At 36.7% G+C, this 27,227-nt stretch overlaps 3 protein-coding genes and 1 pseudogene across 4 annotated transcripts; 3 read left to right on the top strand and 1 right to left on the bottom strand.

Annotated features, from left to right (window-relative positions):
- The first annotated feature begins 4,535 nt into the window (after nucleotides 1-4,535).
- LOC137743860 (phenylalanine N-monooxygenase CYP79D16) lies at nucleotides 4,536-7,106 on the top strand. The gene is made up of 2 exons (XM_068483794.2): nucleotides 4,536-5,562; nucleotides 6,159-7,106. The coding sequence occupies exons 1-2, from the start codon at nucleotides 4,591-4,593 to the stop codon at nucleotides 6,789-6,791; spliced, it is 1,605 nt and encodes a 534-aa protein (XP_068339895.2). The 5' UTR covers nucleotides 4,536-4,590; the 3' UTR covers nucleotides 6,792-7,106.
- Nucleotides 7,107-17,259: 10,153 nt separating this feature from the next.
- LOC137743289 (U2 small nuclear ribonucleoprotein B'' 2) lies at nucleotides 17,260-20,174 on the top strand. The gene is made up of 5 exons (XM_068483157.2): nucleotides 17,260-17,441; nucleotides 18,205-18,377; nucleotides 18,816-18,909; nucleotides 19,505-19,584; nucleotides 19,700-20,174. The coding sequence occupies exons 1-5, from the start codon at nucleotides 17,369-17,371 to the stop codon at nucleotides 19,976-19,978; spliced, it is 699 nt and encodes a 232-aa protein (XP_068339258.2). The 5' UTR covers nucleotides 17,260-17,368; the 3' UTR covers nucleotides 19,979-20,174.
- Nucleotides 20,175-20,893: 719 nt separating this feature from the next.
- LOC137743001 (F-box/LRR-repeat protein 3) lies at nucleotides 20,894-25,099 on the top strand. 2 transcript variants are annotated; one of them, XM_068482925.2, is made up of 8 exons: nucleotides 20,894-21,705; nucleotides 22,183-22,308; nucleotides 22,575-22,679; nucleotides 22,767-23,160; nucleotides 23,256-23,385; nucleotides 23,784-24,078; nucleotides 24,159-24,410; nucleotides 24,717-25,099. In XM_068482925.2, the coding sequence occupies exons 1-8, from the start codon at nucleotides 21,064-21,066 to the stop codon at nucleotides 24,765-24,767; spliced, it is 1,995 nt and encodes a 664-aa protein (XP_068339026.2). In that variant the 5' UTR covers nucleotides 20,894-21,063; the 3' UTR covers nucleotides 24,768-25,099. The 2 variants fall into 2 exon arrangements, with proteins under 2 accessions (XP_068339026.2, XP_088536682.1); XM_088680556.1 differs by having other exon boundaries at nucleotides 21,006-21,705; nucleotides 24,159-24,401.
- A 695-nt stretch (nucleotides 25,100-25,794) lies between these two features.
- On the bottom strand, nucleotides 25,795-26,810 carry LOC148692694 (wound-induced protein 1 pseudogene; annotated as a pseudogene).
- Nucleotides 26,811-27,227: the final 417 nt, after the last annotated feature.

Raw genomic sequence — 27,227 nt, forward strand, 5'->3', positions numbered from 1 at the left:
ACTTGGACTGGATTCGTTAGTCCGGCGACTATTTAGTACGTAAGTCTCCAAACACCCGCTCCTGTATTATTAATCCTATCCAATGCTTAATACTGTGTGCCAAACGAGGCCTTAAGGGGTTAGATTGTTTGGCAACATGGCCTGGTGGAGTTTTGTTGCAATAAGGCAACTACGAGCTATGTGAATCTGGATTTAATCGTTGCATGAGTTGTGTGGACAGCTTGTATGATTTGGGTTCGTCTTTTTTCTCTAGTGTACACTAATTTTGGAGTTGTTAGTGTGTGCGGAGTAGAGTATAATACTTAGATTTTGACAAATATTGAAAAATCACTAAACTAACACCATGAAACTCATGGAACACTATGAAAGAATACGAAACATACGAAAGAATTTTTTTTAATTATTATAGTTGTTGGATTTAAATTTGAACAGTTAGATCTATATTTTTACCGTTGAATTTAGTCATATATATTAGATATTCGCCGTTGGATTCATAAATTTATAAATATAAAACTAAAAAAAATACACATATATGGTGGACCAACACTAACTTTTGGGGGAATTCTATCCTAAATTTGTCCTAAAAATGAGTTTTGGGTTAAAACTTATTTTGGCCCCAAGGCTTGGACCAAATTGAGATAGATTTAGAACCTAAAATTTAAGTTTTACTCTAAGGATTAGAATAGGTCTTAGTTAATTAACGAAGGGGTGAGTCATTGAGTGAATGAAACCTAGTGTATTATTTGATCATGGTTCGTACATTAATTAGTTCATCATTTCATTCTCCCATATGTTTCACGAGCCACAATAACGTGAATGAGTAGAATTGGTACCATGATTTGAAGATAATGATTATCTTTTCTTCTCTTTTCGGTTCCCGAAATAAATGAACTCTCCCATTTGTTTCTTGGTGCACGATAAATGTATATACCAGATTAATTCCGTGCCACATAAACAAAAGGAACATATGGGCTGCAGTATTTTTGTTTGTGTCCATAAGAGAAATGTGTGGTGCCTGTTTTTTTCATAGCTGAGAACGATATTTAATCTCATCGTAACCATAAGACATATGGGAACCGACCAAAAAGCAAACCAAACATATGGGGAGCAGAAGAGGGAAGATGTGAAACATATGGGAAATCGAGTTTCTTGCTCGTAGTTGCATGCATAACATGTATAGAAGCATATGCTGGCCATGCACGATCAACGCGTTGCAGGTTCTAAAAGTTGACTGTTGTTAGCAAGGACAGAGCTAGTGTAGGCCTAAGGGGGGCGGATGTCCCCACTCATTTAAAAAAAGATGTATGGTTGCGTTTCAATTCTCAATAATTAGTCCTAATTAAACTACAATTAAAAAAATTGGTAGCCAACTAAACTAGTTTACCGTTTTGGATCCCAAATGCCCTACCTGATGACAATTTAATTGACAATTAATTTAATTATGCCTCCCCGTTTTTCTAATCCTAGGTCGTTAATCCACACAAAACTCATCCCATCACGTACGGCAAAGCAATTCCAGTCCTCAACTTCTCCAAATTTTTCCAGCCCTTTCATTCAACAACCACTCAATTGAATTTGGAGTGTTATAGACAGTTGGAGTTCAAGTAATCAATTATCAAAATTCAACACAAGAATTTTACTCCACTAGGTATTTTATACGACTTTACTTCATTAATTTGTTTTTGGCATTTCAATTTAGAATTTAGCTTTCTAATTTAGAGATCAATGGATGAATGATAACATGATTATTTTTATATAAAGAGATATTTAATGGTACTGGTAATGATATTGTTATGCAACGCTTTCAAAACATGAAAACGATTCGAGGAATAATGTAATATGTTGTATGAAAAATTTTATGGATTATATTAGTGTTTTGTTCAATAAATTCTTGAGATTTTTAATTGTGACTATATTATTTGAGGATGCCCCCGCTCATACAAATCTTTGACTTCGTCCTTGGTTGTTGGATAGTATTATACAAGGCAGGAACCACAGCCACTTGGCATATCCCTCTGCAACTTGGAGCCGGAGAGAAAGTGCAACAAATTATCATACCAATCATACCCTTTTTTCTACTATAAAAGAATAATATTCTGGGATATAATTGATTTTTTTTCTCGAAAAATAGTTGAAAAAGTCCTAGTATATATTGCTAATATACCAGAAGCATCCTTAAACCTATTTAAGCATGTGTTATTGGAAATCATTACGGTGTAAGACCTTTCATGGTATATCAGAAAAAGTGTTTGTGATATCAATATATTAAAGGGTTATTTAGATATAGATCCTTACAACTCTTATTTTCTATATAAAAACCCATCTAATTATAAACATTCAAATAAAACCCAAATTTAAAAGTGATTGCCTAGGAAAGGAATTGACCTATTAATACAAAACATTTACAACTTGTACCACAATATTCAAAATAAATTAATAAATATTATTACTCACCTTAATTACAATAAACAAATAATTTATTGCATATTATTACCCCTAACACACACATATATATACATATATACGTTCAAATGTATATAGTACTACCATAAGCTCAATATATAGTTTACCTATATATATAGTACTACTATATATATATATATATATATATATATATATATATGTATGCACAGTACTATATATATGATCAAACAGATTATACTAATTAATCTACCTATATGTAAATTTATGATGAGAAAATAACATATATTTTGTAGATATTTTATTTTGTATGTATCATCATATATATTGGGCACATTTTATTATTATATGTACAAAATAATAGGTAAAATGGTATTGAATAAAATAATAATATTTTTTTTTATGGAGGTACATTATTTTGGATACATTGGATTTGCTTTATTATGTAGGTAAATTATTTTGCATTTATTTTAATATAGTGGGGAAATTATTTTATTTTTTTTAAGCAATCTAACATTTTAAAATTCGAATAGCAGGTGCACTGAATCAAATAACATTTTTTGTAGGTAAATTATTTTGCATGAATTTTTACGTATACCAGGCTTCTTTTTTTTTTTTTTGTTATATATATGTGTGTGAAATAATTTACCTACATTTATATGTAAAATATAATTTGTTGACTTAACTAAGCATGCATTATTACATATATTAGGCATGTTTTGTTGTTATTATATATTAGGCAATAAATTTATTATTTATTATTTTCGTAAAATCATTAATTCTCCCTTGCAATCTGTATGGAACTAATTGTGTACATCAAATAGGGTGTTTTGGGCATAGAAATTTTTTAAATGTGTAAAGTCAAATATAATTAATGAATTTGTTGATGTGTAAACTCATACAAGGATCACACTCTCACAATGGATTAGAAATTTTGATATAATACTAAAGTATTGGACTCATGTGTTCAATATATTAAACTCATAAGTGTGTATTTAACTAATAAATATGATATCAATATATTGAGCTCACACTAGCACTAATATTTTAAATATCAAACTCAAATTACATAATTCATATATGTGTATATATATATATATATATATATATATCATACTCACTCAAATTATCGTGAAAAACTTTACAAGTTACAAATAAAATAGCAATAGAATCAAGATGAAAAGTAGAGTGTGAAAGAAACAAAGTATCCAACAAAAAATAAAAGCTCAATTAACTTTTTAACTTTTAAACTGTTAATGTTTTTATTTTGTAAGATGGGTATGATTGGCATCGACCCACACTTTATAAGCTTTTTTTATTATTGAAAGAAACCGATGCAGAAGTGTATCTTATCCTTATAAAGCGGCTCTCCTCGGACTGCATAATGGCCTGATATCATACAACAGTCTGGAGATCACAAACTTTGGAGTGATACTTTGTAGTTGAAAAACCATTGACTAATGCCTTGTTTTTAACAGTTTATTTACAAGGAGTTTATAGCTTAGTTGGGTAAGAACACTCTTACTTGTACTTAAAGTCTCAAGTTCGAATCCCTTCTCTTCCAATGTCACGTGTACTAAAAAAAAAAAATACAATTTAATTCAAATTAAGTCTTATAAGTTATATGGATCAGATGAGTTAAGTGAATGCACAAGATGGTTCACATTTAATTAAGAGAATTAGTTGAATTCTCACGGGTAATATTTGTTTAAAGAACCAAAAACACATTAGATACTATTATCTTCTTTTGTTTGGGCCAAAAATTAGATGATAACTAGCTAATGCATTGATTAGAAATACCTAAATGTTAGGAAAATCTCACATATATACATTGAATCTTGAATTCGTTGCTCACTAGATAACCCTAATGTGACAATGACAAAATTCACCATATTTTTGTTGTTTGGTTTTGTGGCGGGTCGAATTTTCAAACAGTCAAAGAATTAACACACCACAGGGACAACCGGTCGGTCTGGTACTCAACAACACCGCTGAAACGTGTAGGCCCACTACCCATATTTTAGATTTCACGTGTTTTTGTTTCCAGTAACATTTCTCCATGCCTATATATATATTTATAGGCACCGCCAACTTTTTAAATCACTACCATTCCTACCTCAAAAAAGAAAACAAGAAAAAAACAAGTCTAAACTCTTTCCTACTGCAGTGATGGAAACCAACGTTGGCCTTCTCTCATTGTGCTTGCTAGTCGCCTTCATTCGTTTTCTGATCAAACGTTTTTGGCATCAAAGCGATAATAAAAACGATAGCAAAGTATTCAAGCCAAACTATCCACTTCCTCCCACTCCAAAATGCCTAAAACCATGGCCTATTGTCGGCAACCTCCCCGAATTGCTGGCTAACAAGCCCACATTCCGGTGGATACACAAGATGATGGACGAAATGAACACCGAAATTGCATGCATCCGTCTTGGGAACACGAATGTGATTCCCATCACTTGCCCTCAACTCAGCCGCGAAATCTTAAAGAAGCAAGACGCAATCTTTGCATCACGTCCGCTTAGCATTTCCACTTTTCTTATCACCAAGGGGTACAAAACTGCTGTTATGGTGCCCTTCGGAGAACAATGGAAGAAAATGAGGAAGGTAATAGCGAGCGAATTGCTTACTCCAATGAGGCACAAGTGGCTCACGGACAAAAGGGTTAAAGAGGCCGATCACATCATCAAGTATGTGTACAACCAGTGCAACAACAATGAAGGTGGTGGCATTGTAAATTTGAGACTTGCCACTCAACATTATTGTGCAAATGTGATTAAGAAAATGGTTCTCAACAAGAGGTACTTTGGGGAGGAAATGGAGGATGGTGGGCCTGGTTTGGAGGAACAAAAGTATTTAGAAAATGTATTTACAATGCTTAACTACATCTATTCATTTTCTGCATCCGATTACATTCCATGCTTGAGAGGGCTTGACTTGGATGGCCATGAGAAGATTATCAAGGATGCCATAAGAGATACAAGAAAATACCAAGACCCCTTAATCGAAGAGAGGGTTCGTGAACATCAGAAATTTGGCAATAACAAGGAGGCACACGACTTGCTTGACATTCTTATCTCTCTGAAAGATAAGAATGGCGAACCCTTACTGTCTCTGGAAGAAATCAAAGCTCAAGTCAATGTTAGTCTCTCTCTTACTATCTCTCTCAATTATTGTATTTTCATATGTATTACGTGCATGTTCTTATAACTATTAGGTGTAAATGCATGTATATATAGATAAATATTGCTAAGAATGTAAATGAATCGCAAATGCGTCAATAACAGTACAATAAACACAAAAATCGTTGTGTAATACTACATGATAGTGCTAAGCAGACTAAATTTATAGACAAAATTTGCAAATTTAATGATATGTTACCAATAGGGGATAAGCGCATTCATCAACATTTAAGTAATAATTCAATCATCAACTTTCATATCATCATTTAGTTTACAATATTTTGTCTACAAATTTAGTCTCCTAGCATTACCCAATACTATATTGTTGTAAGTGTTGTTGCTAATTCATGTGTAATCTCAAATGCGTCAAAAATTGTACCACCATACAAGGTCTTTCCTTCCATCAACGTGGAATTCATTAACACATAATATAATCTCTTTTCTTTTTCCTCCATACGACTAAATTGAAATGATATGCATCTTCTGCCAGTTTTTCTTAGTAAGTACCAATGAATGATCAAGAAATTAACATGTATATTTGTTGTGTGGATACAGGAACTAATAATGGCAGCAGTGGACAATCCCTCAAATGCTGCTGAATGGGCAATTGCAGAGATGATAAATCAACCTGAACTCTTTGAGAAAGCAACACAAGAACTCGATGCTGTGATCGGAAAGAACAGACAAGTTCAAGAGTCGGATTTGTCGCAGCTCAACTTCGTAAAGGCCTGCGCCAGAGAAGCCTTCCGCCTCCACCCGGTGGCACCGTTCAATGTGCCTCACGTGTCTATGGCCGACACAACCGTCGGAGATTACTTGATCCCCAAGGGTAGCCACGTGCTTCTCAGCCGAGTCGGACTCGGCCGCAACCCTAAAGTTTGGGACGAGCCTCTCAAGTTCAAGCCAGAGCGGCACCTCAAGGACGACGGGTCAGGGGTAGTGCTCACCGAGTCGGAGTTGCGGTTCATTTCGTTCAGCACTGGGATGCGGGGCTGCGTAGCGAGTACACTCGGCACTGCCATGACCGTAATGCTGTTTGCTAGGCTTCTTCATGGGTTTACATGGCACGTGCCACCCACTGAGTCAAGCATCGAACTCACCGAGTCAACTAACGATCTCTTACTCGCGAAGCCATTGCTTGCATATGCAAAGCCACGTTTACCTGCTCATGTTTACCAAACGAAATGATTTGAATTGGGTCAAGAGAATCAGTTTCCGTCGGCATGCAAGATTTGATTAGGATCTTGTATTAAACTAAATAAGGTTATATAATATTTACTATCTAATGGGAGTTTGCACAAATACCCACCTAAAAGTACTTAGGGTATGCAAATTTACCGCTAAGTTTTTCAATTTTTTTTATGTGGCATATTCCTTTTTGTGTTAAAATTAGTCATGTGTGCATTCCATTTTCTTAAGAATATTAATTATGCTCCTTCTATCGTTGCCAATTAAAAAAAAAAGAAAAAAAAAGAGAGGATATTATGCTCCTTTCAATTCTATCTTTTTTCTCATAAAGTGTTCAAGAAAATCACCGAAGATGTTCCAAATTGTAATTGAGTTACCATTTCATAAATGTGGAGATGAGTTTGAGTTTAAGAGTTTGAAATAAGGCCTGTTGCCGTTCAGAGACTTCGATTAAGTTAACTCGTCTCCAACCTATATATCTGAGACCTTGTTAAAGTCTAGCTTTTTTAAGTTCATAAATTATTCTTGAATTGATACAACAGAGAGATGGCTTCTAAAGAATCAGAGAGAGACAGATAGAAAGTGAGAGATCGCGAAAGGTGAGAGGAGACAGTAAAACATTATTTTGGTGTCGAAACTTGGACAGAGCTTAAACTGGATTCAACATGTATTTGTCCCGAGTATGGCTTCTAGTCTGAGTGCCATGGGATGGTTTGAGAGAAAAAGAAAATAGGTGTGCTATTATTGAAGGTTGCCAACAAACTAAATGTGTTTGAGTGAGTGTGAGAGTTGCGTATAAAACTGACTTTTTAACCAAATGATTGTGCACCGAGTGGAATGCTGGTTCGGTTAAGTTCTTCTTTGTGTCACAAGTGAACAAGGAGTTACAATTTAGTGTGATTTTGCTAGTATTTGCCTAGAAAGTGAACGAAATTATAATAGAAATTAAAACAAGAAATTGAATGCGATCATTTTATGATGAAGTCAAGATTACAAACGTTTACAAAAGTAAATCTAGGTTGATGAGCTATGCTACATGACTTAAAAAGAAAATAGACTTGAAAATGTAAAGTAGTAAACTCCAGCAAGATTCAGGCCATGTTAATTAGTAGTTAGCCGATATCACTGGTATCTAACTGGACTCAAACTGATATCACTGGTATCTAACTGGACTCAAACGGAAAACATTCCATCAAAGAGGTGATCAGGGTGGTTGGAATTGCATCTCAACCGAATCATACCAAGGGTCAGAGCTATAAAAATTTTAGATCTCAAGAATTATAGGCAGTGTTTGCTTCAAAGGAAGACTTTGAGATTGTAGCTGAATAGCTAAAGGTTTTGCTGAAAAGAAGTTGGGTTGATTGAATAACCACTCAAGGTTTTGTATGATCGTATAGATTTAATTTGACAAATGTCTAAGCTTGAAGGCCTCTACCTCTATTATAGGTAGTTGAGAAGGAGCAATATGGATCTTATCGTTGAGCAGGGGTAGATCGGCCATTTGGCTATCACTTACTGTAATTTATGATCGGTGGCCTTTACCTTTGTCCTATGGAGTTTCACACGAATAAATGCAATAACATCATTCTGCCAGACGATGTGTTCATTGACATTTAAGGAGGTCAGATATTTTCAGGTTTGGTCGTCCGCATGGCAGATGTGCTTTGGGGAGCACCATGTTTGAGCCTTTGGACGAGTTGAGGTGAAATGAGTTGGTCGTTGGAGTGCTAAGATAAGATCCTAAATTAAGCTTAGAAATTGGTGGAACAGAATTGTGCGACTATGTAAATAAAAATAGATTTGCCTAATAGCAGGCCTTATTTTTCTTTATGGCCCAAACACATTCAAAAGAAATTATTAGGTAGTACAGTACTACCACATCAGCATATAGTGCTTCCATTTAAAATTTAACATGTGTACGATTATTATACAACTAGACTTAAACTTAAAATTACCATAAAAATGAAATTTAAAGGAAACAAAACTGCGGCAAACTCGCATTCTTCCTCCTACCCTCTCTTTCCTCTCTCTCTGATGCACTGACCCTCGCACACTTGTTCCCCATGGACGAGAGCTTTGCCAGACTCGTTGAGGTTGCGCCTGGACGGAAACCCATGTCGTCTACTGATTTCCTGCAGAGGCTGCCGTCCGATTTAAAACGCGATGTTTGATTTTGGTTTATTTAATTTTGCATCTGAAGGTTTGATTTTGGGTCCTCTACTTTTCCATCTGAAGGTTTGATTTTCTGCCGTCCGATTCTAAAATGTGACGCCAACGCCGACAGCCAAGGCTGCAGAATTATTTTTCATTTTTCTCTTTTAAAGTTTTTATGTTTTAAGAATAAAATGGATATTTAACCCAACTGTAAATAAGTTGTATATATGGCAGATTTTGAGTATAAGTATCACCGCTGGCGTGGTGATACGGTACCACTCTATAATTTCTTCACATTCAGCCAAAAAAGAGATGAATTGACATTTTTGATTTAGACTTAGTCAACACACACAGCATTTTTAGAGAAAATTCAAGCTAATTTTTGTGTTAGTTAATGTCTATTGAATTTATTATTTTAGAGTTGAATGTTGTTATTTTACTATTTATTATTTATTTATTTATTATTATTATTAATAGGGAGGGAGAAGATTTGAAACTATTACAATAATTTAGAAGATGGAGACTTTTAAACCCAGGATGCAAGAATAGAAATCCAATAACCTATATACTATAATATTGAATCGCATGCATGCAAATATTATTTTAATTAACCTTGTTCGCTTCATACTCATATTACACCAAACTATATACATGCATATTTATATAGTCAATTCAATTATAAAAAAAAAAAAATTTGTATCAAATTCAACACCCAGTCGAATACATGAGACTAGACCATCTAAAATTATTTAAAAATCAAACATGAGACCTAGTCGATATATCATGGAGGGAAAGATTCACTAGTAAAAACAACCCTCTTCCGCGGCGAAACACATATCGTTGCGCAAAGTCTTGCACAATGAAATTTTGCGCGATGAAACACACATCGTCATGCAAAGTCACTTTGCGCAACGAAACTTTAAACTTTGTCATGTAAAGTCTTTACAAAAATAAAAAATTATTTTTTAAAAACTTTGTGCGACGAAAACTAAATATTTCGTCGCCTAAACCCAATTTATTTTCTTTTTTATATAATTTTATATTTTAAATTGTAAAATAAATTATTTTTACAGTTTTTATTATTTTTTTAAAACTTTGCACGACGAATATTAATGTTTCTGTCACATCCCAGCCCGGGGCGGATCACTTCCCGGGCCCACTCCACTACCGTAGCACAATATTGTGCTCTTTGGGCTTACCATTCCCTCACGGTTTTGTTTTTGGGAACTCACGAGCAACTTCCCAGTGGGTCACCCATCATGGGATTGCTCTAGCCCCCTTATCGCTTAACTTCGGAGTTCCTACGGAACCTGAAGCCAGTGAGCTCCCAAAAGGCCTCGTGCTAGGTAGAGATGGGAATATACATTTAAGGATCACTCCCCTGGGCGATGTGGGATGTCACAATCCACCCCCCTTAGGGGCCCGACGTCCTCGTCGGCACACCACGACCAGGGTTAGGCTCTGATACCAATTTGTCACATCCCAGCCCGGGGCGGATCACTTCCCGGGCCCGCTCCACCACCGTAGCACGATATTGTCCCCTTTGGGCTTACCATTCCCTCACGGTTTTGTTTTTGGGAACTCACGAGCAACTTCCTAGTGGGTCACCCATCATGGGATTGCTCTAGTCCCCTTCTCGCTTAACTTCGGAGTTCCTACGGAACCCGAAGCCAGTGAGCTCCCAAAAGGCCTCGTGCTAGGTAGAGATGGGAATATACATTTAAGGATCACTCCCCTGGGCGATGTGGGATGTCACAGTTTCGTTGTCACATCCCGGTCCGGACGCTCACCATAACCCGGGCTCGACTCCACCGTAGCACGATATTGTCCGTTTTGGGCCCCGACCACGCCCTCACGGTTTTGTTTCTGAGAACTCACGGAAGAACTTCCCTGTGGGTCACTTATCATGGGAATGCTCTCACCCCCAACTCGCTTAACTTCGGAGTTCCTACGGAACCCAAAGCCAATGAGCTCCCAAAAGGCCTCGTCCTAGGTAGAGATGTGAATATACATAAAAGGCATAGAGGATCTACTCCCCTGGGCGATGTGGGATGTGACATTCGTCGCCTAAACCCTTTATATATATAAATTTTTATTGTTAACCTAATTTATTTTCTTTATTTTTTTATCATTTTCTCTGCCAACAAATCAACATTTCATCGCCTAAACCCTATTTATTTTATTTTATTTATATTTTAAATTGTTAAATGAAATTATTTTCTTTTTTTTATTATATTTTAAAAACTTTGTGCAACGTATACTAATATTTCGTAGCATAAACTTTGTTTATTTTGTTTTTTTATTTAAATTTATATTTTAAATTGTTTAATAAAATTTATTTCTATAAATTTTGCGCGACAAACCAATATTTCGTCCCGCAAAATCGTTAAATTTGGGCGGGTGCTGAAAATGGGACGTGGGAAATTTAATTTTAAAATTTTTTTAAAGCTTTGCGCGACCAATATTTCGTTGCGCAAAGTTTTGCACGACGAATAAATTTTTCATCGCGCAAAACCCTAAAAATTTGGGTGGGCTCCAAAAATGGGGTGCGGGAATTTTTTTTAAAATTTTTTTAAGACTTTGCACCAATCTTTCGTCGCTCAAAGTGATACGGTTTTTAAAACCAAAATAAATCCTTCACAATTTTCTCAATGTATCTCTCTAGTTCTCTTACATTTCATCTATTTCCCTCTCCTCAAATCCGACCCTCTCTCTCACACTCAATCTTTCCTCTCTTTCTCTCTCTCTCTCTCTTACTATCTCTTCTCTCCCTATCTCTCACTTATTCCTCTCTCCCTATCTCTCACTCACTCTCAATCTTGCCAAAGCGCGCGTATTTTCTCTCTCAATTTTAATTTATTTCTCATTAATGTGTTTTTGGAGTTAATTTTGGGTTTGGGTGGGGTTTGGGGTTGGGAATAGGGTGAGGGGTGGACTTTGGTGTCGGATTTGGGGTATGCCGATTTTAGGGGAGGTTATGCCCATTTTTTGGTATTATTTTATGTTGTTTTTTTGGTTATTTGACCTTTTTTTTTTTTTTTAGGGAATCAGGACTTTGACGGTGAAAGTTGAGGAGTTGAGGATTATGACGGTATCAGTGTCACATCTCGCCCTGAGCCCCCACCACATCCTGGGCTCGACTCCACCGTAGCACGATATTGTCCACTTTAGGCCCCGACCATGCCCTCACGGTTTTGTTTATAGGAACTCACACGAGAACTTCCCAGTGGGTCACCCATCCTGGGATTGCTCTTGCGCGAACTCGCTTAACTTCGGAGTTCTGATGGAACCCGAAGCCAGTGAGCTCCCAAAAGGTCTAGTGCTAGGTAGAGATGGGAATATACATATAAGGCTTACAAAATCCACTCCTCTGGGTGATGTAGGATGTGAGATGTTACAATCCACCTTCCTTAGGGGCCCGGCATCCTTATCAGCACACACTTTCGGCCAGAGATTGGCTCTGATACCAAATTGTCACATCCCGGCCTGGGCCCCCACCACATCCTGGGCTCGACTTCACTGTAGCACGATATTATCCGTTTTGGGCCCCGACCACACCCTCACGATTTTATTTCTAGGAACTCACACGAGAACTTCCTAATGGGTCACCCATCCTGGGATTACTCTCGTGTGAACTCACTTAACTTCGGAGTTCCGGTGAAACCTGAAGCTAGTGAGCTCCCAAAAGGTCTCATGCTAGGTAGACATGAGAATATACAAAGGCTTACAGGATCCACTCCCTCGGGCGATGTGGGATATTACAATTAAACAATATCCTCCGCCGCCACCACCACAATAGACTTGTATTAGGATTTTATTATTGTAATTTGTTAATTTATATGTACAATTTTAATAAAATGTATATTATGGATAATTTGATCACTATTTTTCATATGTAATTTTATTTTGAATATTTCAATTTAAATTAAAGTAATTAAAAAATAAAGTCATGCAATTAAATTAAATTCAAAAAATCTTGTGCTACCAAATATTTTGTCCCACAAACAATTACTATAATTGAATTAAATAATGGAAATAATAAAACAAAATTTTAATTTAATTAAATAAACAAATAAAAAACAAAAACTTTCGTCGTGCAAAATCTTGCGTTACCAAATATTTTGTCTTGCAAAATATTAAATTAATTTAATTAAATCAAAAATCAAAAATAAAAAACATTGTGTGACGAAATATTTTGTCACGCAAAGTACATTTGCGGGATGAAGATTAATTTTCGTTGCACAAATCCTATCTTCACGAGCTTTGCGTGACAAAAATTTCGTCGCGCAAGGTTTTCAGCGATGAAATCTTACTTTGCGCAACAAATCTTATTTCGTCACGCAATGTGCTTTTTGTAGTAGTGAGATAAACCATGTGGTTGAGACTACACTTAGTTTTGTAATTCGGATCTTCACTGGATCCTCTTTGTGCGGATCTCGGGGATCCGTGACTTGTGTCCGTTCATCGTACATCGTGCGGTTATAAATCATTTTAAATATTTTTATTTAAAATTAAAACACAAACAGTATCTGACAAAAACTGACCGCACGATATACGATAAACGGATACGATTCATATATCCACAAGATCCTCAAAGGGATCCGGAGAAGATGCTGTTGGGGGAAAGATACACCGGGGAAAGAGATCCTTGCAGGTTTACTTGTTTGGAATATGAATAGGAGAGAAGGAATGGACGTAAGCCCTAATAAATCTATTTTTTGGGTTTGTCTTTGTTGGGTTATGGATTGTCCGGTAAAATTCACGTATTTTTTTGTTCATTTTTTATTAGAATACGTACGAAAAGTTAATAACTATAGCAATTTTAATATTAACAACAGGAAACTTCATTTTAATCATTTGCAAGGATGATTTTTAGACTAAAACTATGAGTAAGATCAAATTTTTGTTTTAGTTCCTTGACACATTAATCACCTCATTTATTAATTATATTTTGATGTTTTAATTATTTCTATTTTTCTTCCTAATTTTAATGCATTAATTATATTTCATTACAATTCTAATTTTTATTTCATTCATCGTAATATATTTTGTTGTAAACATTAGATAAACTAATTTTTGTTATACAATATATTTCGATGTACTTTGTCTTCTTCATTTAGGTACTTTAAATTCATAATAATACATTTCGGTGCATACATTTAGATACACACAATTAGGTACACACATTTCGGTACATATATTTCAATACAAACATTTATGTACATTAATTAAATATAATATATTTTGGTACATACATTTTGATGCACACATTTAGGTACATTAATTCAATATAATCCAAATAAATCACATAAGTCCGGATTTAACACCAAAATCACTTCTTCCCCCTTCTAATTGGTTCCCTTAACTCACATAAATATGAATGGCCTCTTTCCCACAAGATGGGAGTTTAAAATAAATTTAAAATCTATAGTTTAGTAACACAACTTCAGATATTCGTATCCATACCGTTATAATCTGGATTCGCAAACGGCTTTCGCCTATGCGCTCGTAGTTTCAAGATCTATTCGAATACATTACTTGTGACGTCGAAAGGTCAACGAATTTTAGATAATTACTTTCCAAACTTCGTAACTAATTTAATTAAAATCTAAATCCAAATAAATTAATATAATTTCTCGAAAAATAATATAAAATCTCAATAATACAAATATGTAGATTATAATAGTGAAATCTAGAAACAGGATTTCACACTAACCGACATCAAGTTACAACTAAACAATTAAAATAATAACCTACTGTCGGCCTTGACCGACACCACAAACCATTAATAAAAAAATAAAATAAAAGTCTATCTCAATTCCTCTGTCGACGACCTCCACTACTATTTCTGGCCGCTACTCAGTTCCTCCTCCTCCATTTCGTGCTGCCTGCCGATCAACATGTCTTTTTTCTGGATTCCGGAACGACACTGAGTGAGTGAAAGATCACCGTTGCTTGATGGAACTGAAAAGATCCTTATACGAATGCTTAGGGGCATCAGGCTGTGAAACTATCTCCATAACCTTGTAAGACACTTCAGGATTCAGTAATGCCTCTACAGCCACTTCTGCAACTAGGTCTCTAGAGATGTTGCCTTCCGAGAGAGTGTCCTATCAAGAGGGATCATAGACAACATTAAGTTAAATCAACACGGGTTTTCGTACTTAACAAGATTAAATGGGGAGAGTTCTCAAAGTGTGACGAGGTGTTACCTTTGGCTCCATTACAAGATTTCCGGTTGGAGGGTCGTTTCTTAACCCACTGGGCCTTATAATCGTGTAGTTTATACCAGACTTCCTGATATAATTCTCTGCCTAAAGCTTTGCTATTAAGGTGAGCCTAAAAACATTGAGGAAGATGTAAGCTGGGTTGAGAATCTGCCCCATTGCTGCTCCATTGACCAATTTTGGGAGAGATGAAGGGAGAAGGGGAGAAGAACAGGAGAAGGAAAGGGGGAAGAAAAAGAAACTGGGGAAGTGATGGTCGCCGCCGTTGCGGTGAGGTTGAGGAGGAGAATGCTTCGAGGTTGTGTTGGGTTGCTAATGCTATTGTAGGAGGAGAGTGGGAGGTTTTTGAGTGGGCAACATCATGAGGGGAAGAAATTGTTGGTGGTGGTGAGGTGAGGAGTGATGGATGGAGAGATGCAATGAGTGGAGAGAAGATACAAAAATGAGAGAAAAGTTTGTGACAGAGAGGTAAAATAATAGGAAATGGAGATTTGAAATTTCTAGTGAAAAATTTTGGGAAATTTTTCAATCCCACCTCTTTTTCATCTAAAAAATAGTAGGAAATATCCCCCCAAAATTTTGTCACGTAATAAAAACACCAACCTGTCATCTACAACCGACATGAAGTTTTAAAATATTTAAAAATAATTATTAGTGTCGGGTAGAAGCTACATGATTCTCTTTTTAATTGACACTAACTTTATGTCGGTTGAAAGCGACACGGTTTTCTTTGTATACGACACCACTATGTTAGTTATAAGCGACACTAACAGTCTATGTCGGTTTTAAGCGACATAGACAGTTTATGTCACTTATACCCGACAGTAATTCCGACACTAAGTAAAGAGGGCGTCGGAAATGTCTTATCTTCTAATATTTTATATAAAACTAACACCAACTAGTGACACAACAAGCCACTTTTGTAGTAGTGGATGCATGTTAAGAACATATAACTAATACTGATTGAGTTTAACCACCTAGGTATGTATGCACCGCGGTCTCTAACATGGAATCTAATTTAGATCACAATTAAGTTACCTTAGAACAACGTACATTGGTTGGATTATAAGCTTTGATAGACCTTCAACCGAATAACTTGATAGAATCAACCAATCTTAACAGCTAAGACTCAACTTGCTTATGATGACTGTGGTTACGGATAGGGTGAAATTCCTCATAACCTCTCTGGATAAAAAAGAATGGACAACAGTGACTTACCACCAGTTATCCTTCTTTTATAAAAAAAAAAAGAAAATAAAAAGAAAATAAATAATAATAATAATAATAATAATAATAAAATAAGAAAAGAGAAAAAAAAATTAAAAAACAACAATCCATTGTCACTAGATTCAATGTTTGTTGTTAGAACAGACACTTAAATAATACTATTCCATATTGTCGCTTAGTACTATGGTCTAGGGATATTTCTCTTATCTTGTAAGTGAGAGGTCTTAGGTTCGATTCTTACCAAATGCGAGTTTAAACCACATTATTGTTAGCCCATTGTGAGGTTAAGCCCACCGCTTCCCCCTTAGTGTAGATAATATCGTTTGTTTAAAAATATATATATATATATATCTTCTGTATTATAAGATGACTCCATTAAGAGTCAAGAACGTCGAAGCATTGAAAACTATTGCTCCATCCAAAATTATTTCTTTCCTGCTTTTTTATTATTTTATCTTTGTGTGTCAGATTATGATTTACAAACGAGCCAAATAAATATGGGCTCGTTAACAAGTACTTTTAAAATAATTGACAGCGTTTTTAATGAAAATACTTTTGGAATCAATTCTTAGTAAAATGACAATAAATCCTAAGGAAAAAAAAAACATTATACTGCTTCATACAAGGAGTACTTTAAATACTTTTGTAACCTAAAGACATTTTCTATAAAAATGGTTTTTAATCATTTATAAGCAGTTCAAGCCTTTGCATGTGGGCTAATTGGAGGCTTTTGTACGAAAGGGTAAGGAATTGGGATTATAAAGGGTAAGGTCCCAAGTTTTGACCCAAAAGAAAAAGAGCAAGGCCCAATGACCCGTAAATGTATACAGAAACCTTGTAGCCCAATGGCGGCTATGAACATGTTCTAGGGCTCAGATCCGATTCGTCACCGAGGCTCTCTCTCTCTCTCTCTCTCTCCCCCCTACACAATTCAAGCTCTGCGCGCTCTCTCTCTCTCTCTGCGCGACCATGCTTTCAGGGGACATTCCACCGAACCAAACCATATACATTAAGAACCTCAATGAGAAAATCAAAAAAGAAGGTAACTCAATCTTTGCCCTATCTCTTGTTCCCTTTGTTTGGTTGCCGAGAAAATCACAAAAGAAAGAAACTACAGGAAAATTAAATGTTGGGTCTCTAATTTTAAACTCACCATAGTAATTTATAGCACGCAAAATTTAAGCTTTATTTTTGTAATTTTGAATTTTAAGTTCTCTTAGTACTACTTGGGGTTTAGGGTTTTGGTTTAAATTGGTGAGTGCAAGCTCAGAAGCTAGGGCATTTGTGAATTTAGTGGACATTGGGAATAGTTGGTGATTGAGAAATTGGTTGCAGATTGAATTGGATGCTTAAATTTACTCAGGTTGAATTTGATTGATGAATGTAAAAGGAGGGTTTAGATTTAACCATTTGATATACATGGTATATTGAATTCTCAAGGGATTCAAAGATTTTCAATTTCATTTAATCAAGTTTATTACTTCTAGCGTCTCATCATATAGTTTATATGAAGAATCAATTCAAAATTTCATCATCTGAATCCACCAAACCAAATGCAACGCTAGACAATTTGTTGTTCGTAAATTGATTCTGGTTCACCGGGGTGCTTTTATGGATCATAAAATTGAGAAAGCGACGCTATATAGGCAAGAGAGTAATCACGATTTTCTTATCGATGTTGGTCTTGACACCTTGCTTCGGTTTTTTGCATTTGAATTTTGAATTGTCTAGCAAGAAAAGATGCTCTTTACTACCTTTAGGTATAAGCTTTGTATGTTAATAGTGGCATTTTTTTAACTTTGCAGAATTGAAGAGGTCCCTCTATTGCTTATTCTCTCAATATGGAAGGATTTTGGATGTTGTTGCCTTGAAGACACCCAGGCTTCGGGGGCAAGCATGGGTTGCATTTCTAGAAGTGGCTTCTGCTAGTAATGCTGTGCGGCAGATGCAAAACTTTCCATTTTATGATAAACCCATGGTGAGTCTAAAATTGAGTGAGCCCAGTTGGGAGCGTATTTAATATATGTTGGACGTGCTTGTTACTAATCCAAATTCTATAACCATATTAAGCTTTCCTGCCTATGCATTATTCTTCCTTTTTTTCTCAATTTTTAGTTCTATATGTATGCGTGTGTATCGTTGAGGATGATTTTGTTTTAATTGTGAACTTGAAGACCATATCCGACATTGCAGACACTGGAAGATGAAGTTATTGGTACCTCGAAGTTTACTTTGAAAGGAAAGAATCTATTTACGGAACAATGATGCGTTCACCATAAATGTTAACATGCACTCTGTTTTTGAGTTGCTTTGTTTTTTCTCAAATGATGGCATTTGATTTAACTTTTGGGATATTCACATCCACTAAATTTTCTTATTCAAAAATGTAAATATGAGCACAATTTATTTGGTGCAGCGGATTCAATATGCCAAAACAAAGTCAGATTGCATTGCTGAAGCAGAAGGAACCTTAGCTCCAAAAGAAAAGAAAAGGAAGCAGGAAGACAAAGGTGACTGAAACTTTCTTTGAATTATGATAACCTTAAAATTAGTTATGATATGCGTGAACCATCGTTATAGCATAAGAATGTAAAGATTACAATGAATGAAAGGACTGGCTTTATATGTTCCCGAGGATCTTAAGAACGCATTGTTTCCAATTGAACCATCAGGGCATAGGAACACATTGCTTCCACTTGAACCACTGGAACCTATTGGGTATGTGCGTGCTAATAGTAAGAAAAAGTAATATTATTGTGATAGTTTGCAAGCCATTGTGAGTATTAAAGTACTGTCTTACTTTGGCCGCACGTCCAGAGAAATTTGATGGACTGCATTTGACTTGTTTGGGTTTCTCTGGCCTGCTGGTTGCAGGAACATCACTGTATTATTTATAGCATTCATTTTTCCCTTGACTTGGGAAAATTAAGATAATATTTGATTGACGTGGTTTTAATATAGTAAGGTCTATTTAGGTTGGATATATGTACAAGGTGGCTGATACAGAATATCAAAATTTTCAGTTTCTATAGACAAAAATGTTTGCTCAAATTAGATTGTTTAATATCATGTGAGTTACGTTTTGAAACAAATCTGTTGATTCAGCTGAAAGAAAGCGGCGAGGTGATGAAGGGCAACAACCTGCTACCGAAAATGGTGCAGCTGCTGAAAATGGAGGCAGAACGGTATTGTTATCGATATGATCACTGCTAAGCAATGCTATTTGCTCTACTTCTTTGTCAACTCCCTCCCACACTCTGAATGGTGGATTTATTTTAATTCTCTGTGTATCGTCAACAGGCCCCATCCCGCCATGGTAACTCAAATGCACAGGAAGCAGCAGCTCCGAACAATATTCTGTTCATTGAGAATTTGCCCCACGAAACCACTAGCGATATGCTCGAACTGCTCTTCAAACAGTTTGCAGGGTTTAGGGAAGTCAGGATGATTGATGCAAAGCCAGGCATCGCCTTTGTAGAGTATGAAGATGACATTCAGTCATCGATCGCCATGCAGGCCCTTCAAGGCTTCAAAGTCACCCCTCAGAACGCCGTTGCCATCACTTTTGCCAAGAAGTAACCGAAAATTACAGTTCCTATTCTCTGTAGTCGAGTGTTGTTTCGTTGCGGATATGTAATGGTTGAATAGTTGTTAATCTTACTGTGCTCATGCTGATCCTCAAGAAACTAAATGCAGAAGCAATTTATCATATGTTTGGATTCATATGTAATCGGAGTTTTGAACCCAAATACATGAGAACTGGGTTTTGTTGATATTCTCCATTGAAAAGCACATCTCTTAAAGCTGCGAAGCATCATATTCCACCAGTTCAACAGCTCAGAACCATCTGATTTTGCTAACGTGCCGGCAATTTTTTACTTAGAAAATGTTAGGAAGGTTAAATTTAGTCTCTCTAGTATTAACTTTTTTAAGTTGTGACCCCAACGTGCTTGTGTATGCACGGGTCGTTTTTGACCCGTGATCGAGCGTGAATCATATATAGATCAATGGTGCCGTGCTACTGATCATAGCTCCGCCTGAGAACCATCAGATTCCACTTTCACGCTTCCTTTTTGGACTGTTGGTTGGTTGCACGTCACTCATAGGATCGTGAAATGAAATGCGTAACCTTGACATTTACGTTACGATATGTTTGATATTCTTTTTTATTTATAAGTAAAAATTCTTTGTTTAACTCATTAATATGAATTTGTTAATTAATTATGACGGACTTATTCGTTCTACGTGTCGTAGCTCAAATTTTCCTATGAGAATAGAATATTGCCGTACCATGTGCACCCTCCCCAGGATAGATTTTCCAAAAGAGATTGTTTAGTGTGATCGTCACACGAGATGATACACCACGTGTTCTTATATAAATGGTGGGATATATATTTTAAAAAGTTAATAACTTAAAAATTAAAATTTTCTATTACTTACATAAAAATACATGATATATTATCCGTGTTCCGGTCACAACTACACATTTCTCCTCCCGCAGACGTTTACTTCCCCTAGTAAGAGAGAATAGAGTCGATGGTCAACAAGGATATTACCGTAATTTGACATCCGGATATCCTTCCCCCTCCCCCATATCCACCGTTTTCCGTTAATTTAGTTTGTCGCCTTCAAACTCTTATCGACTTAGGCACGCACTCACTCCCATGAAAAAGCTCAGCCCCACCGCCGCCATGAACAACCCATTCGATTTCTTCACCGACGAGATCATCCACGCCGTCCTCGACCACCTAGACGACGACCCATTTACTAGAAAGTCCTTCTCTCTCGTCTGCAAGTCCTTCTACCTCCTCGAGCGCCTCCACCGCAAATCCCTCAAGCCCCTCCGCTCCGAGCTGCTCCACAGAGTCCTCCACCGCTACCCTTCGATTTCCCACCTCGATCTCTCCTGCTGTCCACGCGTCAACGACCCCTTACTCGCCTCACTCTCTGCTTCCTGGAAGTCCACTCTCCGTTCGATCAATCTCTCGCGCTCCAGACACTTCACAGCCACTGGGCTGCGTAGGTTGACGGAGAACTGTTCTTTTTTGGTGGAAATTGACTTGTCGAACGGCACTGAGTTGACTGACGCGGCGGCAGAGGCTGTGGCGGAGGCCAAAAACTTGGAGAGGTTGATGCTGGTGAGGTGTAAGTTGATTACGGATATCGGGATTGGTTGTGTGGCTGTTGGGTGTAGAAAGCTGAGATTGCTCTGCTTGAGATGGTGCATACGTGTCACTGATCTGGGCGTTGGATTTATCGCTATGAAATGCAAGGAGCTTCGGAGCTTGGATCTCTCTTGCTTGCCGGTATTCCTTTGCCTCTGGCTCTCCCTGTTTTTTCACTCTTCAGCTATTTGCATTTGATGGTGTTTTTTATACAAGCGATATTCTACTTTCAAACATTTACCCCGATCTACAAACTACAATACGATTATAATTGTAGGTCTCATGACGTGTTTTTCGCGTGTCTAGAGTAAATTTATCTGTTTCTTAAATGATTTATCATTGTGCATATGATACTTCGAAGGGGTAAGTTTTCGGTGGTGGATCATTAGTTGAAAGGATGCTTGTTTGATCTTGATTTGTTCGCCTACGGAGATATATTAGGGCGATGTAATTATGTAATCATGAACAAAACTAGGTACAAGTGAATTAAGATGGAGGAATGCACGCCCAGTTGATCCAGTTTTATATTTGGAAGTTAATGTTTTTCGCTTCTTTTGGTACAAGCCATTTCGGATGTTTTTATGAACACAAGAAAAACATGTATGCTTTGTACGGCAGATCACAGAAAAATGTCTTCCACCTATCCTGCAACTACAACATCTTGAAGATTTGGTTCTTGAAGGATGCCTTGGAATTGATGATGAAGGCCTTGCAACACTTAACCATAGTTGCAAGTCCCTCAAGGTATTCATTTGCTTGTGATGCTTTACATAAGTTTACATAAGTTTAAGACACCGCTATTTAGTGATATATTATGTATTTATATAACATAAGGGAATCATAGATTTCCGCCCTGCCCACTTTTCTAAAACTTGACGGTGAATGTCTACCTCATGAGCTTTTTCCACTTTAACAACATCCAATTAAAAATCATAAGAGCAGCATTCATTTTTCTCCACTCATTTCAGCTGTATGTGTGTTAATGTTTTCACTAATTTTCTCTTCTGCAGACGCTTAATTTGTCGAAATGTCAGAATATCAGTCACGTGGGTTTGTCTTCTCTGACAAATGGTGCTGAACACCTGAAGCAGCTTGTCTTAGCATATGGTCCTGCGGTGAGTCTGAAACCCTCTATGGTAATCACCTTAGTCACAATTTCTTTGCTTGAATCTGTTCTGACATTTTTTAAAATTGTGGTTTAGGTCACCACTGACTTGGGAAAATGCCTACTTAATTATTCGAGGTTGAGATCAATTAGACTAGATGGCTGTTTGGTCACATGTTCTGCGACAAAAGCCATTGGAAGTTGGTGTGCCTCACTGACTGAGCTGAGCTTAAGTAAGTGCTCGGGAGTGACGGATGAGTGTGTCTCATTCCTTGTGCAATCCCATAGAGAGTTACTGGAATTAGACATCACCTGCTGCCGCAAAATAACTTATGCCTCTATAGACTGCATAACAAGATCATGCACCTCCCTCACTTCCCTCAGGATGGAATCGTGTAGCCTTGTTTCTGAAGACGCTTTTCTCTTGATTGGACAGCGTTGCCAATTCTTGGAGGAATTGGATGTCACAGACAACGAAATCAACAATGAAGGTTTATTTCAAATCTAACATATCCTTCGAGTGATTTAACTACTTTTCGTGTGTAATTTCTATCTCTTCATAATTGACGACTTTTGATTTGTTTAGGCTTAAAGTATATCTCAAGATGTTCCAAACTTCGTAGTCTAAAGCTGGGGATCTGCTTGAACATTACTGATGATGGACTTACACATGTTGGAAGTGGATGTCCAAAGCTTAAAGAGCTCGATTTGTACAGGTTAGTGACTTTAGCGATTAGTAGGTATTCCCTTCAGTCCTAAATCTGAAACGACTGACTGCTACATGTATGGGGTGTTCTATCATTTGATGAATTGAATGATCAAATAGGTTCGGTTTGAACATTCTTTTAAGACAGGATCTGTGTATCACCTTATTGGTTAAATTGCATTTGTTTCGTAGTTTCTACTAACTTTTCCATCTGCTGTCAAGTTTCTAAAACAAAAACGTTTGTTGGTGTTATCTCTCAAAATAATGTAGGCACTGATATCCTGATTTGGCATGTCAAGTTAATAGCTCTCAAATACCAATGCCATGTCGAAATTTATGCATTTTTCATAAGCTTTTTCCTCTGCTAGTAATTTTATTGGGATTTTTTCCTCTCTTTTCTCCCTTTAGGTCCACGGGAATAACTGATGCCGGCATTGCAAAAATTGCCTGTGGATGTCCTGCAATGGAGATGATTAACATTGCTTATAACGATAAAATTACAGATTCTTCATTAATATCATTGTCACAGTGTTTGAGGTTAAGGATACTTGAAATTCGAGGATGTCCTCGTGTCTCGACAGTGGGTCTTTCAACTATTGCAAGGGCATGCAGGGAACTTGAAGTTCTAGACATAAAAAAGTGCATCGACATCAATGATAACGCAATGTTTGCGCTTGGTCAATTTTGCCAAAACCTCAGACAGGTAGTTTTCCTTTCCACTGTGTCTGGAACATTAAAGTCGATGCAAAATTAAGACCATGGGTTCATTTCTTCATGTTGCAGATAAACTTGTCATATTGTTCTGTCACCGATGCTGGACTCTTATCTCTTGCGAACACCAACCGCCTACAGAACATTACTATTTTACACTTGGCGGGATTGACTCAGAACGGCCTTGCTGCTGCTCTATTGGCATGTGGAAGCCTAACAAAAGTAAAGCTCCACACATCCTTCAAACCATTGCTTCCTAAATATATTTTTGAGCACATGGAAGGCCGCGGTTGTGCGTTTCACTGGAGGGACAAGGCATTCCAGGTACTTTTAATTCTTTCAGTTCTGATGCAGCTCCATCATGTTAAGCAAATAAATTGAGTTAATTTCATGAATTTTAGTCGTCGAGAAACAAAACTTGCCCTTCGACATATAGCGTTTTGTGGGTAAGGACGACAACATAAGAACAACTGACGCCAATGATCAGAATTGTAGAAACTGTTGTTCTTTAACAAGTTCTTCCCTCATGTCATATTCCTGACATCCCTCACTACTTTGGCTACTAATACAGTAATACTATACTGAATCACTGATGAGGGTCAAATGAGTGTTTTTATGTCTTGTTTTCAGGTGGAAATAGATCCAAATGGATGGCAACTGCATGTTGGAAAGACCCCCTGAAGCGACGTAGATTGAAAAAACAAACATGCATATGAACTATGAAGTGCTTGCAACCCTTTAAGATGTTTTTGATACTTCGGCCATAAAGCAAAAGCTTATGTTATCGATACATCGAAGAAAGGAATCAATAAGCGACGCGATCACTTTTAGACGGTTAAATAGTATTCTTCTACATCTGCAAAGCAGGAAGTCTTCCGTTCTTTGTACTTTAGAACTTTAAACTAACATTTGAATTAGAGTCGGACATAAAAATTATTATTTCATTATCATTGATAACATTTAAATACTTTTATACTTTTGTACTAAACTTCATCAATTAATTTTGGTTTTTTGATTTAAGTTTCCAATAATTTAAATAATAACCTTTTTGCACGCACCTTAAAAAGGTGCTCAGGTTTGATAAATTTGAGAGAAGGATCCTGGCAAGTTCATCATGCTTTCATCTTTGTGTATCACTGCGACTTCGACCATGTTACAATGTTGATCGTGCTCATTCCACACGGCAAGATACACAAAGAGTAATGCTAGAGAGATCAATGTTTAAACCATTTGTAAACTATATGATGTGTTACCAATAAAAAATAAGCACATTAGTCAACAATTAAGTAATAATCTAATTATCAACAACTGCTATATGATTTACAAAATATAATTTAAAAAGGAAATTGTAGCAATGATCATTTAACTTTGACCCAATTGGATGAATGATCCCTCAACTAAAAATTTGTGACCATTGGTCCCTTAACTCGTCAAAACCTGCAGTTATGATCATTTTTATCAACTCCGATAGAACTTTCGTCAACATGAGTCATGTGCCATGGACGTGAGGCTGAATCAAGGACCAAATATGGAAACCAAATGAGAAAATTGTAATAATGGTCCATCAACTTAAACTCAATTGGAGAATTAGTACCTCAACTTTAACCCAATTGAGGCAATGGTCCTTCAACTTTAACTTAATTGTAGCAATGTTTATTTCAACACGAAGTTAACAAAAAAGACCATAGCTGCACGTTGATGAGTTAAGGGATCAATGGTCACATATTTTTAATTGAGAGACTATTGCTCCAATTAGGTTAAAGTTGAGAGATCATTGCTACATTTTTCTCTGATTTAAATTGATGGTCTCTCTAACATTTTTTTTTTTTTTTTTTTTTTTTTTGAGGGAGGCCTCTCTAACATTATCCATACACAAATTATATACTCGACAGCCAAATCACTTAATACTTGCGTAATCACCAGATAAATAGTACAACGCTACACTGCATGTTACTTTGGTTATTTCGTGTGCCCTTTCAAACTAATACTAATTTGTAAGATTTCAAATCATAATTAACCTAGCATTATTTTAATTACTAGTTATAGGCTTATAGCGCCAAAACGATGCCAGGCACAGATTTATCATCCGAGAGCTTACTCTGCCAGACGCTCTGGCAAGTCCCCCGCTGTGATCTGATATCCGGCGAGGATAACCGCGTGACCGTCACGGACGTGTTGCAGTATTCCCTGACCTGGGTAATAATCTCATCCGTGACGGTCCATGCATGCACCCACGAAACCGAACGAACCTCGTCGTATCCTTCAGCCAGCACCATTGACCCAAATGCAACGATCGAGAGAGGGACAAATTTGAACGATGAGTCATACGGAGGTGCGCCGGTGAGCAGGCGGTTCAAATGCTGGTGAGTTGGGGGGCCATGGAACCACCACTCGAGATACGGTGCGAGGAGAAGGTGAACGACATCAACGTCCTTGGAGGTTAAGGCTTGGTATAAAGCCGTCACTGTCGTTTTGTTTCTGGCTTCCTCCGAATGTTCTCCCTCCAGCTGACATGATTGAGAGTTTGCCAGGTCTGGAGCTCAAAGCAATGGCTCTCAGTAAGAGGGACTTGCTGAGTTGGGAGTGTTTCAGTTTTGTACTTTGAAGTTGGATGAGCCTTGGTGTTTATATAGCGGTACAAAGTTGGTGAGTGGGGGAGTTTGGGTAGTTGCATGAAGCAGTAAGATAGTCTGAAACGATGGAGTTTTGGTTATGCTCGTACATAGTTTTGACTATAAATGTATATAGTAACGTTACACACCAAAAATTTGAGATTAAATTTTCTACACTTATTTTCTGTATGACCTCTTTGTGGTCTCTATTAATAATCGATACATGTTAAATTTATGATAAAGATTTTAACTTACTAAGTTTTATTTCAATAATTGATGTATCATTTATTCAAGTAAATGATACATGCACGGAGTGATAAACAACGTGTCGCTATACAAATGGTAGAATATGTATGTTAAAAAGTTGATAACTTAAAAAAATAAAATTTCCTACCACTTATATAAAAATAAAATTTCCTACCACTTATATAAAAATAAGTAATGTACCACCCATATTCCAATCACAATAAAAAATTTCTCCAAGACTAGTGGCAAATTAAGCTCTATGTATGTCATTTTCAACCACCTG

This window comes from Pyrus communis, chromosome 11 (genome assembly GCF_041283825.1).
Source record: "Pyrus communis isolate YQ-2024b chromosome 11, ASM4128382v1, whole genome shotgun sequence".
NCBI lineage: Eukaryota > Viridiplantae > Streptophyta > Magnoliopsida > Rosales > Rosaceae > Pyrus > Pyrus communis.

Excerpts from the sequence above, each read along its gene's own strand:
- LOC137743289 (XM_068483157.2), top strand. The coding sequence starts at position 17,369 with ATGCTTTCAGGGGACATTCCACCGAACCAAACCATATACATTAAGAAC. Across the intron at positions 17,442-18,204 it reads TGAGAAAATCAAAAAAGAAG|AATTGAAGAGGTCCCTCTAT; the intron begins GTAACTCAATCT and ends TTAACTTTGCAG. Across the intron at positions 18,910-19,504 it reads AAGGAAGCAGGAAGACAAAG|CTGAAAGAAAGCGGCGAGGT; the intron begins GTGACTGAAACT and ends CTGTTGATTCAG.
- LOC137743001 (XM_068482925.2), top strand. The coding sequence starts at position 21,064 with ATGAAAAAGCTCAGCCCCACCGCCGCCATGAACAACCCATTCGATTTC. Across the intron at positions 23,386-23,783 it reads AAAGAGCTCGATTTGTACAG|GTCCACGGGAATAACTGATG; the intron begins GTTAGTGACTTT and ends TTCTCCCTTTAG. Across the intron at positions 24,411-24,716 it reads GGAGGGACAAGGCATTCCAG|GTGGAAATAGATCCAAATGG; the intron begins GTACTTTTAATT and ends TCTTGTTTTCAG.
- LOC137743860 (XM_068483794.2), top strand. The coding sequence starts at position 4,591 with ATGGAAACCAACGTTGGCCTTCTCTCATTGTGCTTGCTAGTCGCCTTC. Across the intron at positions 5,563-6,158 it reads AAATCAAAGCTCAAGTCAAT|GAACTAATAATGGCAGCAGT; the intron begins GTTAGTCTCTCT and ends GTGTGGATACAG.